This window comes from Choloepus didactylus, chromosome 14 (genome assembly GCF_015220235.1).
Source record: "Choloepus didactylus isolate mChoDid1 chromosome 14, mChoDid1.pri, whole genome shotgun sequence".
Classification (NCBI taxonomy): Eukaryota; Metazoa; Chordata; class Mammalia; order Pilosa; family Megalonychidae; genus Choloepus; species Choloepus didactylus.
The window spans coordinates 6,898,673-6,914,413 of NC_051320.1; the positions used below are offsets into that span (position 1 = coordinate 6,898,673).

General features: G+C 36.9%; 1 protein-coding gene across 2 annotated transcripts in view; it reads left to right on the top strand.

Annotated features, from left to right (window-relative positions):
* Window positions 1–15,741, top strand: part of SNTG1 (syntrophin gamma 1) — a 1,042,376-nt gene that overhangs the window by 675,905 nt on the left and 350,730 nt on the right. For both annotated transcript variants that reach the window (XM_037803436.1, XM_037803438.1), the window contains exons 3-4: window positions 5,804–5,856; window positions 13,808–13,942. In XM_037803436.1, the coding sequence (XP_037659364.1) occupies window positions 5,830–5,856; window positions 13,808–13,942 (162 nt within the window). In that variant the 5' untranslated portion in view covers window positions 5,804–5,829. The remainder of the gene's footprint in view (window positions 1–5,803; window positions 5,857–13,807; window positions 13,943–15,741) is intronic.

Genomic DNA, 15,741 nt, shown 5'->3' on the forward strand with positions numbered 1-15,741 from the left:
GTCATCAAAAGCCTCTGTGTGCTTGTTGGGGATTTGCTGTCTGTATTGAGTGGTTAATATTAAAATACAAGTTGGGGCTGGGCTGAAGCCCACTCGCTTGTTTGGAGAGTGCTTTTCTCTAGCACCGCAAGGCTTCCAGGAGGGAGGGGCTCTCAGCTCTCAGCTTTCAGCTCTCAGCGCGGGACCGCAGTTTTTACTTACAGATTTTATGCTGCGATCTCGGGCATTCCTCCCAATTCAGGTTGGTGGATGATGAGTGGACAGTCACGTTTGTCTCCCTGCAGTTATTCCAGGTTATTTACTAGTTTTTTGGTCATTTATGAATTGTTCCAGGGGGACTAACAGTCTTCGACTCCTCTCTATGCCGCCATCTTAGCCCCTCCTCTCATAATCATATTTTAAGGAATTTATTTCCAGAAAACTTTATCTTTTCCCCTAGTAAAACTTATTCAAGATACTGCTAAATTGACAAACTATTTTTTTATTCCTAAATATGGCCATGAAAGCATTTTGAAATTATGTATTTGTTGTTGTGTTTAACAAGGATCACATTTTAAAATCTAACAATTTCAGATTCTGGTAGGAAAGACTAGGGTGGGAAAGATGAATGTGACTCTAGGGGAAAAAAAAAGTCAGTTTTTGTTTTCTGAGAAAAAAGGTTAATTTTGAAGATTTCAATGGTGGTTTTAGTTAAATGATGTTGTTAATGAACCAACTGTTAAATGGAGTGCTTTTTATGCTTTTTATAGTTTCATTTAAAATAGCTAGTATATTGTGTTTTCTGGAATCTATCATGCTATTGAAATTTGCTGGTGCCTGTTAGCTGTGCTTAATAGGTTTTCAGAAGTACCTACAAACGTGTTCTTTTAGTCAGTTACTGTCACAATAATGCTACCTAATAAAACCATAAAATCTCAGTGGCAGATTGCAGTCTGGGGGTTGGCTATGGCAGCACTGCTCTGTCAGGGAAGTGGGGGTGAGGGTGTCAGCCTCCCCGTGTCCTGAGGGTCACCTGGGAGGGTTTGTCTGTCACTCAGGTCAGAGGCTACACAGGCAGCAGCTTCCCAGGTGTGGGGATCTCATTCCAGAGCAATGGCGATAGTACAAGAGGGCAGGTGGGAACAAGGACTCTACAGGAACTACCTTAGAGTCACATCTCACCATTCATCATTGACCACCAAAAGTCATAAGGTCAAGTTCAAGGTCAAGGCATAGGCACTTGCACACTTCCCACACTGAGGCTGTGGCACGGGAGTGCACGCTGGGAAAGAGGGAGAATCTGGGCTGATCATTCCATCTGCCCCCAATGTCTATTCTTTATAGCTGTGGTTTCTGAAGCCCTGACACCTTTCATTGATTCAATGGAGGGAAAATGTTATGAAAACGACCTTCATCTAAGTGATAGCAGTTCCCTACAATAGTCTTTTGCTGTGGTGTTTTACTTTTTGAAACTATTTTTAACATTACTAACTCAGACACATTATTCTGCTTGGATTGAAAAAGACTACTGTTTCCTAAATGTGAATAATTTCAATCTGGTAACTTTTGCCAGTTTTACATAAAATGGGAATAGACCTAAGGGAGCAGTTAGCATTGTGTGTCTGCTTTCACTAGAAGGAGTAACAATAGGTGAAAATGGACTGAGTTTGGACAAATGCCCCATGGTACATCCACACAACAGAATATTATCCAGTAAGAAATAATGGCCTACCAAGCCACAAAAAGACATGGAGAAATCTTAAATGCATATTGATAAGTGAAAAAAGCTCATGCATTCTATATGAGCCCAACTATATGACATTGTGGAGAAGGAAAATTATATAGACAATAAAAAGATCAGTGGTCCCAGGGATGCATGGGGAGAAGAGCAGGGATGAGTAAGTGGAGCACAGGGGACTTTTTAAGGGAGAAAAACTGTTCTGTACAATACTGTAGTGGAAGCATGGCACTATGCATTTCCCAAAACCCACAGAATTTCACAGCACAAAGAATGAACCTTGATGTATGCTGTTCCAGCTTGCCAATGCTGCCATTTTGCAAAACACCAGAAATGGATTGGCTTTTATAAAGGGGGTTTATTTGGTCACAAAGTTACCATCTTAAGGCCATAAAGTGTCCAAAGTAAGGTATCAACAACAGGGTACCTTCACTGAAAGATGGCCTTTGGCATCCAGAAAACTTCTGTTAGCTCAGAAGGCACGTGGCTGGCATCTGCTTGCTCCCAGGTTGAGTTTCAAAATGGTATTCTCCAAAATGTTGCTCTTGGGGCGTTTTGTCCTGTCTTAGCTGCAGCTCCGTCTGTCTGTGAACACTTTTATAGGATTCCAGTGATTCAATTAAGACTCACCCTGAATGGGTGGATAATACCTCCATGGAAATTATCTAATCAAAGTTCTGGCCCACAGTTGATTGAGTCACATCTCCATGGAAACACTCAAACAAAGGATTCCAACCTAATCAACACTAATACATCTGCCCCCATAAGACTGCATCAAAAAACTTGGCATTTTGGGGGACATAAAACATCCAAACTGGCACATGCATATTAAAAAAGAAAAAAAAGACAACTTTTGAGATGTTGGAAGATCCCAGGATGGAATGAGGAATGTGTCAACACAATCTAACTGTATTACAACTGTATGGGACAGCCTCACTGGAAGGGATGGGGAGAAGGTGCTGCCCTAAAATAACTTTGGAAATGAGTAGAACTATATAGAAACAATGTATTCTAGCTGATAAGGTTGTTTATGTTAGTGATAATGTGTTAACCATTCTGAAACAGCTGTACATTTATAATGGGACTGAACAATTATGTGAATAGGCAGAAGATGATGGATGGCAGTTTTCTAACTGTTGGGGAGAGGTTACAGATAAGCAAGGGGAGGAGACGAGAATGGTCCATGTGGTGATGGATGAGTTAGGAACATCAACACGACCTCATGTTTCGGTTGATAAAGACACAGATGGTTATTACAACTAGAAATATTTATAAATATGAGCATGCACATGGGTTACTACACACACATGTACTTCCTTGCTCTGTTAGTTGACACAGTCTAAAAGAAATGATACTGCAGTAGCAACAAACATACCTAGCACCCAAATCTTGGTTTTAAATACCTTTCTCCAATACATGGTGCCAAGGATCACTAAAGAAATGGCTGATTCTAGGACTGGGAAAGAAAATATATTAGACGATCCAGGAGGAAATATTTGACCAACAAAATTAACAAAGGAGTATTGGATTATAACTCAAAGTATAAAGCAAATACCCATGAACTCATGCTGACATAAAGAAATGATTAAATAAAGACATAAGAAAATAACTGGAGGAGAACAGAGAAATCTCCTATGAAGACGATTTCCAAATAAATTATGTGGAGACGTCACCCTCAAGGAAGTGGAGAATAAATTCCCACTCCTAAGTGTGGGCTTCACAGAATAACTTTCTTCCTAGGAGTGTATTATAGAAAGGGGGTGTCGAGAAGAGTCACTTTGCTGCAGAGATACCTGACACACCTTCCTCAGCCAGGTGATCGAGGCCAGCGTCCACTGTGATAAGTTCTGTTGATAATATGCACTCTTGGTGTGATGTGCTGAGAAGGGTACTTTGTCACTGTGTCTTCCTTCCCAAAGCACGTAACTCCAAGCTTGTCATGATATAAAATCAGAAAAATCTCAAGTCGGGGACAATATGCACAATACTCAAAACTGTCAAGGTTATGACAAAAAGGAATGTCTGAGAAGCTATCACACCCAAAAGAAGCCCAAGGATACAAGACAACCAAATGTAATGTGCTGTCCTGGATGAGATCCCAGGACAGAAAGAGGACGTTAGGTAAATTAAGGAGATCTGAGTAAGGTATAGAGTTTAGTTAATCATAGTGTATCAGTATTGGTTCATAAATTTTAACAAATGTACCAAACTACTAGAAGATGTTAATAATCAGGGAAACTGGATGTGAGGTATATGGGAATTTTCTGTAACCATATTCACAATTTTCCTGTAAATCCAAAACTGTCTAACATAAACCATTTATTTAAAAGAAAGACATCTAAACATTTAAAAAACGAAAAAAAAAAAAAAAAGATTGGACAGCTTTTACTCTGGTTTTAAAATTATGCTCATCGAAAATAGTTTCATTATAGCTATGAAATATATTATATCACCTAGTAAGTAAAATGTTTTGAATCCTATACAAATTAATTTTCTCAAGAAGCAATGAAAAATACCTATCATTTTGATGAAAGATGAAGGAAGATTAGCAAAATAAAAGGAAGATGAGCTAAAAACAGGTTAGTTACAGTCCTGCCTCTAATAATCTGCTATTATTATAGATAATGACATTTAAAATTGTATACACCAAAATGATAATCAATGTAAGAAACTAAATATGAGATTAAGTTTAGACAGATGATTAAATAGCCTCATGGAGGCTATTCTCAAGCAGTAAATGGATTCTAGAAACTCCATGATTTTTGCATAGTCAATAAGTATTGAAAAAAACCCAATTTACAGGAAATGGATAACTTTATGTCAAACAAAGATATTTACAGGTTCTTAAAATGCAAACTGTAAGGGTAATTTTGAAAACATAATTTTTAAGATAATCAATATCTAATAGGAACCAAAATAAGAAGTAATTTATATCATCAAATTGCGCTTTTATTTGCTAATGACTTGTTATTACCTACTTTTAATATAATCAGCCATATTATGCATTTCAATACAAGAAAATCAGGCCCACAATTCACAGACTTATTCAAAGAAAATGTTCAATATATTAATTCACATGGTCAGTTACTATTGAAAATGGTCAATTTCTTTTCTTTCAAAGCCAAGAGAAATAGTCCCTCAGTTCAGTGATAGACAAGTGATAGACACTTATTTTATGAAGTGTTTATCAAGCGCATACAAAAAAATTGAAAAAGAAGGATAAAATAGTTTACTGTTACAGAGGCCTACTATTTTCAGGAGTACAAAGTCTACCATTTTGAAATAGATACATTTTAATTTGAAGTCTCATTTACCAAAACCATTATATTTTGGCTCTGAATTGTTTTATAGTATCAGGGTGCCGATTTCCTATAGCTCTTAATTTTATGAAATTTGTCATGTAATGAAACAAAACTATATAAACACATTTAAAATAGCAACTGTTATGTGCACTTTCACACATTTAGGTCTATATCCATCTTTTAGGAATATAGTGGTCTCTAAATGAGTCCTTATTCTAAATATCACACATTGATTTATCTTAATATTATTCACTCTGATAATAGCTTGCTTCCTCACATCACACTGTTTGTGAGTAAAATTTTAAGAACCAGAGAGAATTATTCGTGCATGTATCTTTTTAATTAAATGGCAAAAAAAATTAGTCAATCTTTTTCAAGAGATAACCACATGAAATGCAACTTTGAATTACCCTTTCAGAAGTTTCTTTCCCAGCTGTAAATTCAACTTTCAACATGAATGTTGTAAATGAGCTACCACTTGAGAGAAGAGGTTAATCATAGAGCAGATCATGTCTGAAAGCCTAGTGGAGTGGATGGAATGGCACCTCCTCAGTCACACTGATGCATGGCAGTATTTTATACCTCCATAAAGTGGGGGATTAGGAATTTTTTCATTTCCTCCTTTCTCTCTCTTCATTACATCCTGGAGTCCTTGCTCCTTGGAGGTGGCAGTAAACATAGTTTTCCGACAGGCATCTGCTTCATAACTTTTTCTTCTCATTTTAACCATGTCTTCTGCTCTCAACTGGCTTGTTCTTAATTGCAACCATTTTTGTTTTTTCAGACTACGCCTTGGACGTGCCGCAGCACATGGATTTCAGGTCTGCCTGTGAAGAGGTAGGTTAGACGGCTTTCTGCTTTTCAAGTTGGGAAAACAGAATAGAGGCAGGAAATATTTGTTCCCTCTCTATATAAGTGGAACGCTGCTTTTGACCAAAGGATGAATGATGAGGCTATTTCATTTCTGGAATATAACTTCTGTCCGCAAGACCTGAAATTCAAAGAGTGTCTGGGGAAAAGTCAGATTTTAGCTCATCCTTTAAGAAGAGGATGGGAGCACATTTGATTTGATTGAATTGCCCTTGATCTCCATAAACCATGTGCTCTACGATTTCAGGTGCCGCAAGTGCTGGCAGTAATTCTTTTCATCTAAATGGTTGTAAATTAGAAGCTATCAAAGATCCCTTTCAGCACTGAGTTCCTGCAATTTTATGATGGCACTATTATTTAAATATTTCGATATCATTTATATATTATACATGGCAATTCAGATTCCCTGGAGACCTGTCCTCACATTTTGTATGAGTTCAAGTATTGCTTTCTTCTTTCAAGGATATTAAAGGTCAAATGTACAGTTCAATAGTATATGAACCAAAGATAATGGTCATATAGGGAATATTGGGTAGAAAAACTATCTTTTTATTAAACATGCATTTATTAAACATTTCTTAATTAAATATTTATTAAACAACTCTCTAAACATTGTCTTTCAGGCAAAATGCAAAAATTCACAGGTTGAAATATCTTGCATTTACTTAAACAGTTTTAACTATTTTTCTGGTACATAAATAACCCAATGGATAAACAACTGGATTATCTCTGATAGAGTTAAAAACAAACAAACAAAAACTTAAGTTTGTAATGTTTGTAAAGATTGTCCTTTCAGTGAAAGGTCATGTGTTTAAATCTTTTCTGCATGAATTTGTGTAATATAATTCATTATTTTCCTCTAAGGCAAATGCAAACATGTCTTTTTTATATTTGCTCCAGTTGTTGCAACGTTTAAAATATAAAGCAAAATGTCTTCAGAAAACTAGTTGTTTTTATATTTGAATCCTTGATGATGTTTTCATTTTCAAAAGTTCACATATGATAAGGCTTTATAAATATTCCTATTGGAGCACTTTTTAATATTACATTATAGTTCTTTTTGTTTACAAACCTCTCTCACCTCCTAGAGTGAATACCATAATGTCAAAGCATTTAACTTAACTCAGCTTTTTAACTCAGCACCTATCCATTCATCAGTGTTTTTTCATTGAGTTGTTGTTTTAGATGTTTGCATGCTATTTTAAGGTTACATTGTAATTCTGCATCATTTCTCGCTTTAATTATATAGCACCATGCTCTTAATGTTGACTGTAGTGAATCTTCTATTTCCATCAAAGTATTATTCCATCTTATGTGAACCTTGAAACTCCTCATACTAAGTTTAGGCCTCTTTCCAATGTACTCCATTGCTAAAAAATAGGTAAGAGTCAAAGATATATTAAATAAAACCTATTTTCCCTTGACTGCCAATAATCCATTAAATATGAAAATATTATATCCAAGAATATCTAATAGATTCAACTGGAATACTAGTATCAAAGCCAGGGAGCCTCCTAATTGTAAAGGAAGTATAAAAAGTATGCCTAGATAATTTCTTTTCCCTTGGAAGTATTGAATACAGATCCTTTAAGAAAATTTTCCTCTTAAAAACTGCATGTTGCAGTTCTTTTAAGGAATTGAGATTTAAAAGTGTAACTAGAAACAAAATTAAAGATATAGATTTTAAGTTAGCAGAACTAGAATACATATAAATTACATAATTTAGGGTAAAAAGGTGTACAGATAGCCAGATATAATTACTGATTATCTCTCATTTTATAAATTGTTATCTTAGTAAAACCATGTGTTTAAGTAAGCCAATACACATTTCTTAGTCTACTATTTCTTCATATTTCATTTTCACATCTACATTCCCTAAAATATGATTTCTGCCTTTGCATTGTCTGTGAATATGTGTATTTATCTATAACAAGTATTTAATAAAGTAATTTATTTAAATATATAAGTTAGTTTAGTCCCTCATGAATTGAAATGTTATCTGTGACTACGGTTCAATCAACAATCATTGAATATTGAATGTTAAATAGGTGAATACTGAAATGATTCCTATGGACAAACCACTGTGGTAGGTCCTATAGAATAATAATAATCCTTAAAGTGGAAAAGAGTAATCACCTATTATTAGGATATTCTTGAGATGACAATATATAAGATGAAGTTAAATAACATGTCATAGAACTAAATATTGCTAAAGTCATATATGTGATACCAAAATACAATAATGATTGATTGCTTATTCAATGAAAGCTCCAAGTTCAGAAAAGTGAGGATTCACCTTTGTTTAGAGTGGTCTCAGGAGACTTCAAGGAGAATGAAGTCTTGGGCTAGGACTTGAAAAATGGCTAGAACTTAGCTGAGAAGGGAAATGATTACAGCCTGTCCAAGAAAGGAAAGGCAAAGGATAAATACAGTTGGAAGGATGTTATATAAATGACATTTATTGTACTATTGTACAATATGTTACATTATAAGAAGTCATGTATTAAAGTTTACGAAGCAAATAAAACTATATTTCGCAATCAAAATATATAAATACAGAAGATACCTGCAAGAACGTTTGCAGTTCCTATTATGTTCTCTGCCATGTTTCTTGTAGTTTGTAGTTTCTTTGACTGATATTACTAATTCTGCATTTCAAGATAAAAGCAACATAGATTTTCAAGTTTCATGAAAACACATTGTGTACTTCGAGAGATTAGACTATACCTTTAAAAGGGCCTTAGCATTGAAATCTACTTTTAAAAATTTCAAATTGTGTACTAATTTTAAGCAAACTATAAATTTTAATGTGTTTAAATTTGAGATTTGTTTCTACACCAAAGAACAAATCAATGCAAATTCATAACCACATTGAATACAGACAGAATAGCCAATGACGAGGTTTGTAAAAGTCTTGCCTTTTAATAATTCCTCTGTGCCAATAGTCTACAATGTGGGTTTGTAAAATCCAAGTGATACACAGGATCATGCATTAGGGCACAGGAACAAATATTTGAACTTATATGGCATTGTATGTATTGTCCATTTACAATATCAATTTTTACATAGGTTTTAGAATTAACAGTATATTGTACATTATATAAAGCACATATACACATATTATACATGCATGCATAAACTACCCATTTGCATATACATATATATGCACATTGTGTGTGTGTGTGTGTGTGAGTGTGTATACAGCCTCAAATTTCTTTACTCATATCCAAATGCATGCACAGGTAATGCAGTTTGGAGGCAAATGATCATTATGTTACTAAAGAAAAGGAATATGATCATATGTTTTAACTGCACACTGAAATTGGTGACCAGTGGTGATTTAGGTGCATTTTCTCTTTTTAAACAACCTGGGTCCACGGATCTGTGAGACTCTGCAGAGGGGCCTGTTTTAGGATGGGCAGCTCCAGCTGCTGGTCTCACAGTCCTATCTCTTCCACCCATATTCCCTGGCATTGCAGATGGGAGAGAACAGACCAAGCCTCTCCTCCATCAGGCGGTGTCCAGGTGTCCCTTCCACAGTGCCTGCTCCCTTAGCAGCATCACTTGTGGCGAACTCACCTGTAAGGGCCAGTTACTCTTCCTACTCATTTATTTACCTTCCGTGTTCATCACATCGATACATGAAGAACAGCTGGTTCAAGATGATGTCATCCTTCTCAGAATTATTTGCACTTCTTTGGGACATTCTTGAAGACCAACACTCTGTCTAGGGGAAGCTGTAGATAGCCATTTCATTGTATTCAGCACAATGGCGGGTGTGTACAAGTGGGTGAGAAGATATCCCTCTAGGAATCTCTGGATGAGGGACATGCGGGTGATTGGTGAAGGATGCAGACTCTGCAGCCCAGCAGCCTGGGTTTGAATTCTGGCTGCTGCTTATTCTCTTGCCCAATCTGTAAAGCAGAATAGGAAGAGAAGCTGCCACCCCAGGGTATTAGGATGGTCAAATAAAACAATATCTATCCAAGGTGCTTACACTATTCCTTTGCACACAGCAAGCACTATATAGTGCTGATTGATCCACAGATAAATGAAATATGTGGTAGTCCTAGTCCTGCAGTGCTAATCAGGAGAGCAACCTGAAGTAGATTTTATCTACCCACTTTGAGCTCTCAAAGCAGCTGTGACTCCAATGTGTGGTGGAAAAGAATGCAATTGCTTCTCAGTCCCCAATAGCTCCTGCTCAAAGCTGATATTTCTGTGCAAAACGACTACATTTTAACTTTCCAAATTCGTTTGCCTTCTCTGCTATAAGAAAACCATTAGTTATTTAATTAAAGTTGTCTATTTAATCTATTTGTATGATGGTAAAATACACTTCTCATAAAATTTACCATTTTAACCATTTCCAGGGTACAGTTCAGTGGCATTTAGTACATTCACAGTGTTATGTTAACATCGCCACTGTCTGGTACCAAATCATTTTCATTTTCCTGAAAAGAGACCAGGTACCCATGTGTCTTAGTTTGCCAGGGCTGCTATGGGTTGGCTTAAACAAGAATTATTGTGTCACGGTTTTGAAGGATAGAAGTCCCAATAAAGGTGTCGGCAGGGCCATGCTTTCTCTCTGGTAGTGCTCTGTGCTGGCTTGATGCAATCTTTGAGAGTCCTTGGCTTGCATCCTTGTTTCCCATCCCATAGCAGATGCTCTCTGCTGGGTCTGCTCTCCTGGTTCTGCTGAATTTCAGCTTCTTTTTGAGGTTACTACCACACGAATTAAGGCTCACTCTGATTCCTTTTGGCCATGCCTAAAGAGGATCTTAGAAGATCCTACCCACAAATAGTCCATACCTTAACTGATAATATATCTTCAAAGAGTCCTATTTATAATTGGGTTCATACCCACAGGGAGGCAAATTCAGATGAAGAACATGTCTTTTGTTGAGGTACGTAATTCAGTCTACCATACCATGTTTTAAAACATGAATCTAATAGTATTTCACTGCTGTAAGTTCTCTGGGGTATATCCATTGCCTCAAACTCCAGGTCCATCATACAAGGGCCTGGGCACAGCCCCTCTTCTCAGTTCTTCTCCCAGGGTGTGCCAGTTTGAGTGTATTTTGTCTTCCAAATGCCATTATCTTTGATGTAGTCTTGTGGGGCAGACGTTTTGGTGCTGATTAAATTTGCTTGGAATGTGCCCCACCCAGCTGTGGGTGATGACTCTGAAGAGATATTCCCATGGAGGCATGGCCCCACCCATTCAGGGTGGGCTGTGATCAGTGGAGACATACAGATGAGCTGACTCAAAGAGAAGGAACTCAGTGCAGCTGTGAGTGATGTTTTGAAGAGGAGCAAGCTTGCTAGAGAGGAACGTCCTGGGAGAAAGCCATTTTGAAACCAGAACTTGGGAGCAGATGCCAGCCACATGCCTTCCCAGCTAACAGAGGTCTTCCGGACACCATTGGCCATCCTCCAGTGAAGCACTAGCAAACTGGAACACAGGGCCTCTGCCGGACCACACAGGGTGGGCAACAGAGGATGCATCTTCATACATCCATGTCTTCTTGCATCACACTAAGTATGCATTTGCATGCTCCCATGTCTTACTCATTCTTTTTCTCTACAATGAAAAGACTTTTGTCTTCTCCAATAAAACTCCATTTAATCTTTCATGACAAACCACACATATTTTCCACCTATAAAGAATCCTTTCCTTGGGAATGCCCATTGATTCCCCTATGCCAGATATCCTATTGCATCTTAATTGCAAGTGCATCTATTCTATGTGTAAGAATACTGCATCTAATCTGTGTCCGATTCTGTTAATGTTACAGAATATTCACAAAATTAATGAATTTATGAGATTTTAAATGTATTTTATGTGCACAAGCTGAATTTTCACTGTAGAATATGCATAAATCTATAAATACTGGACAATATATTTTACATTGGATTTGGCATTCACTTCATTAGCTCTCTGTTTGCTGTTTTCTCCAAACACCCACTTATGTATATATTCATTCTAACAATAGGTTGCATTCTTTATTTTCAATAAGTTTTATCCTCTCAAAACCCAAAAGTGAGCTCTTAGTCTTTTTCTGTTTTCCAGAAAAAAAAATTCTATTAATTTGAGGGAATATTAGTTGGCTCCATCAGAGAGGGCTGGTAGCTGTGTTTTAGTACCCAGCCTTTCCGTACATGATCTCTATGCCTCTTTAATGTGTAACTCTTGGAGTTTAGACAGAATATTATGTGTGATTGACAGCTATTCCATTATACTTCTGGGGAAAAAATTTGCCTAGAATGTACTGTACATTGGAAAACTGGAAAATCATGTTCAGTTATTTTTTACTAGACTTTGGAATTATTTTATATCCTCCTCTCTCTCCCATAACCCCTCAGTGGGCCTGTACTTTGTCCGTACTTTAACCCCCCACCAAGGTCACTATGAGCATAAGAAATTTCCCATGTGAAAATGTAGAGAATTTGCAATCTATATTAAGGAAAATATGATTTTCTTTGCAGAAGAGTTTTTCACTCTGGATATGTTCACTTGAGTTAGCCTCTAGAATACACCAGTCAGCAGCTGTTCACTGAGCACCTGTTGTGCACCACACCTGGAGATGAGGGAAAACATTGCCTTTATTCTTGAAAAAAAACCTCTGTTTTTCCTAAAAAGACAGCATAATCTTTACAAAGCAATTGCAGACTAATGTAAGGACATGTATATAACAGAAGGTAAAAAGTTATGCATCAGCATATGGGAAAACATAGTTTAGAGAAAGAGAAATCCTGGAGGCTGTAGGATATGAATACATCCCATCAACATATGGGACCATTCTTTCAATGAAACAAGCTACTAGCAATCCCTATGGAAATTTGTATTCGAAGAGAAGGTCTGTTATTATTTGCCTGGACATTTATGGTCCTGAAAGACTAAGGATAAATATATAGTCTTCTATTAAGTTAAGAGAGGCTCAATAATTATTAAATGAAATTTTTCTTTCTAAACTACTCATTGTTCCTGATGACTATCAGCATGGAATATTCATATTTATTTGAATAAATATTACAACACTACCATGCTTTCAGACTGACAAGATTCATGGAATCCTTTATTGATTATTAAGGTTTTAAGGTGCTCATTCAAAGCTGTGTACACATTGAAATGTCCTCATAGCCAACTTTCCTAATTCCAAAAATGTAAAGCAAAACCATCAGATTATGAGTTAAAAATCATGGGTCTTAATCCAGACTCTTTTTGTGACTAACCGTTTTAATTTAGGTAGTTCACTTCACCTCCTTATCCTTGTTCCCTCAGCTGTCCAAAGTGTGGGTATGTGTGTTTGTATGTGTGTATTGGTAACTAGATGTGATGAAATAATGGAGGGTAGCATGGTTGTTAAGTATATATTTTTCAGTTTTAAAATTCCATGGGCAAATAGTAAATTAGTATTGCATGGAGCTGGGAAGATCAGAAGTTTGAAGTATGAGGTTTCTTTTCAGAGGGAGGAAAAAGTTCTAAAATTGATTTTGATGCTGGTAGCACAACTCTAGGAATATACTAAAAAAAATTGAACTGTATACTTTAAATGGTATGCATATACAGTATGTGAATTATAACTCAGTAAAGCTCTTAGCAAACACAGTGCACAAGATAAATCCTTAGTATTCAAAACTATGCCTGAATTTTCTGACATAATCTCCATTTCCTGGTAGGTCTACTTTATTTGAAATGTGCATCTTCTTTCCCTGCATCTGTATTAACTATTAAATTTAAGATTGATCAGAGAGCATTTTCCCCTAGCTCTCTGATGGTTGCCCATTGTTTTGCTGCAAAGAGGCCATAAAATTCTAACTTGTAAACTAAGTATAATTTTCTTCTCTCTTTTGTTCTTTCCTTTTTCTGTGTTTTGTTTTGTTTTGTTTTGTTTTGTTTTGTTTTTACCTGAAGACAAAGACAGGGATTTGTTTGCTGCAGGATGGTCACCAGGAGCCTTTCAAAGTGCGGCTGCACCTGGCCAGAGACCTTCTGATGATCCAGGAACAGGATGTGATATGTGTGTCTGGTGAGCCTTTCTACTCAGGTGTAAGTAGCTCTTCCTTCTGTTGAAGCCATTTTGTTTCATTGTTGTGGTGGTTTCAATAGAAATGTTTATTCACATCAAGTTCTTAATACGTTTTGTTTACTTTCAGAGCCCAGTTCATTGCCCTGCTTGTGTTTTTGTTTACATTTTTAAGTAAGCAGTGACCCTTTTACAATTTCTACCCTGGGTCCACAACCAAGCATTCAGGGTCTGTCTCCAGCAGTGTCTTACTGGAGACTAGTTGGCCTCCTGGGAATGCAGTGGCCCTCATGTTTTCTGATCATGAAAGATGATTTAAAGCAGGTGAGTGCATGCCGTGTTTTTAAAGCAAGGACTGAAAGAGAACGGTGCCTGACCATCACCCGGCCCAGATCTGCTATTGAATCTCACTGGACTTTGGAGGTGGTGGCAAGGGGAGGCTTCTCTTTCAATGTCAGCGAAGCTACCCTGGGGAGTCGCCACTGGCTCGGTGTGCATGAAAACCTCTCCACACCCCCTTATGTGGACTCATGTCTAGGTATTGAGGCAAATTTTAGCCTGTGCTGTAACCGGCTGACAGTACGCTGCTGCCAATCCAGCCTCATGAACTGCTGAGTGGTTTACTTACCAACACCAAAGCACACATGTGGAAGATATCCTTAAGTGAGATTAGTCTGTATTGGATAAACTATTTTCATCATAAAACCAGACAAGTTATGTAACAGTATTAAAGACATCGTCTTACCAGCATGGCCAGAAAAATATGAGAAAAAGGTATCAAACAGTCTTCCCTGGATTCACCAGATATCTGCAGCTGTTTAGATGAAGATTTAATTTGCAGCTTATTACCAGGTTTACCTTGGAGTGTTTTGTTTTACTGGTGCTGAATAATGCCGAACTTGAGGTTTCACGTCACATCTTACTAACAACCATGGGAGCAACAGCAGGTTTTAAATCAATAGACTCTTGCTAACTAAAGAAGTTAATGGACATTTTGTAGACTGTTAACTAATCTTTTGTCACTGCCAATTTAAGTCACCTTGAATTGCTAGTCAAGTTGTCAAAGCTGATTGAACTGTTCCCATAGGCTTTCCTTTTATCCCCTTTGTCAGTAGAAGAATAGCGATGGATTTCTTTCTTTATTCCTTTGTTTCCTCACTGATGTGATCTCTTCAGTGAACTATGATTTACATAACTCCCCCGGATAAATATATCAGACAATGTTCTAGATCGATAAAATACAATAATTTGTCAAATTCAGTATTTCAACGCTGAAACAATGTTACATATTTCAAATGTTGCAGTCTAAATTTCTAATGCACATAGGCCCTGTCACTCTTTTAAAGCAAACTGGGTTTAAATAGATAAATAAAGCTCAGAACATCAATGAGATCTCAGGCAAAATTAAGGAGTAAGATCCTAGGATAACAACACAAAGGTGCAAAAAATGCATTTGATGAAACTTAACACCCATTTACAGCAAACACTTTCAGCAAAATGTGAATAGAAGGGAACTTCCTTAACCTGATAAATGGTAGCTAAGGAACTCGCTACAACGAGCACCTTAGCTTTCCTGTGAGATTGAAACCAGGCACAGAAAACCATTTGACTCTTGTCTACTCAACCCTGCACTGATGTTCTCCTTGTGCAGTAAGTCAAGAAATGGGCATAATAGCATAACAACTGGAATAAAAGCAGTATAACTTCCTTTATTTCTAGATATCATGAGAGTTTATGTAGAAAATCCTAAGGAATCAACACCCCCCCCCCCATAAAAAATACAAAACACATAGACGAGCACAAATTTAGCAAGATTTCTGGA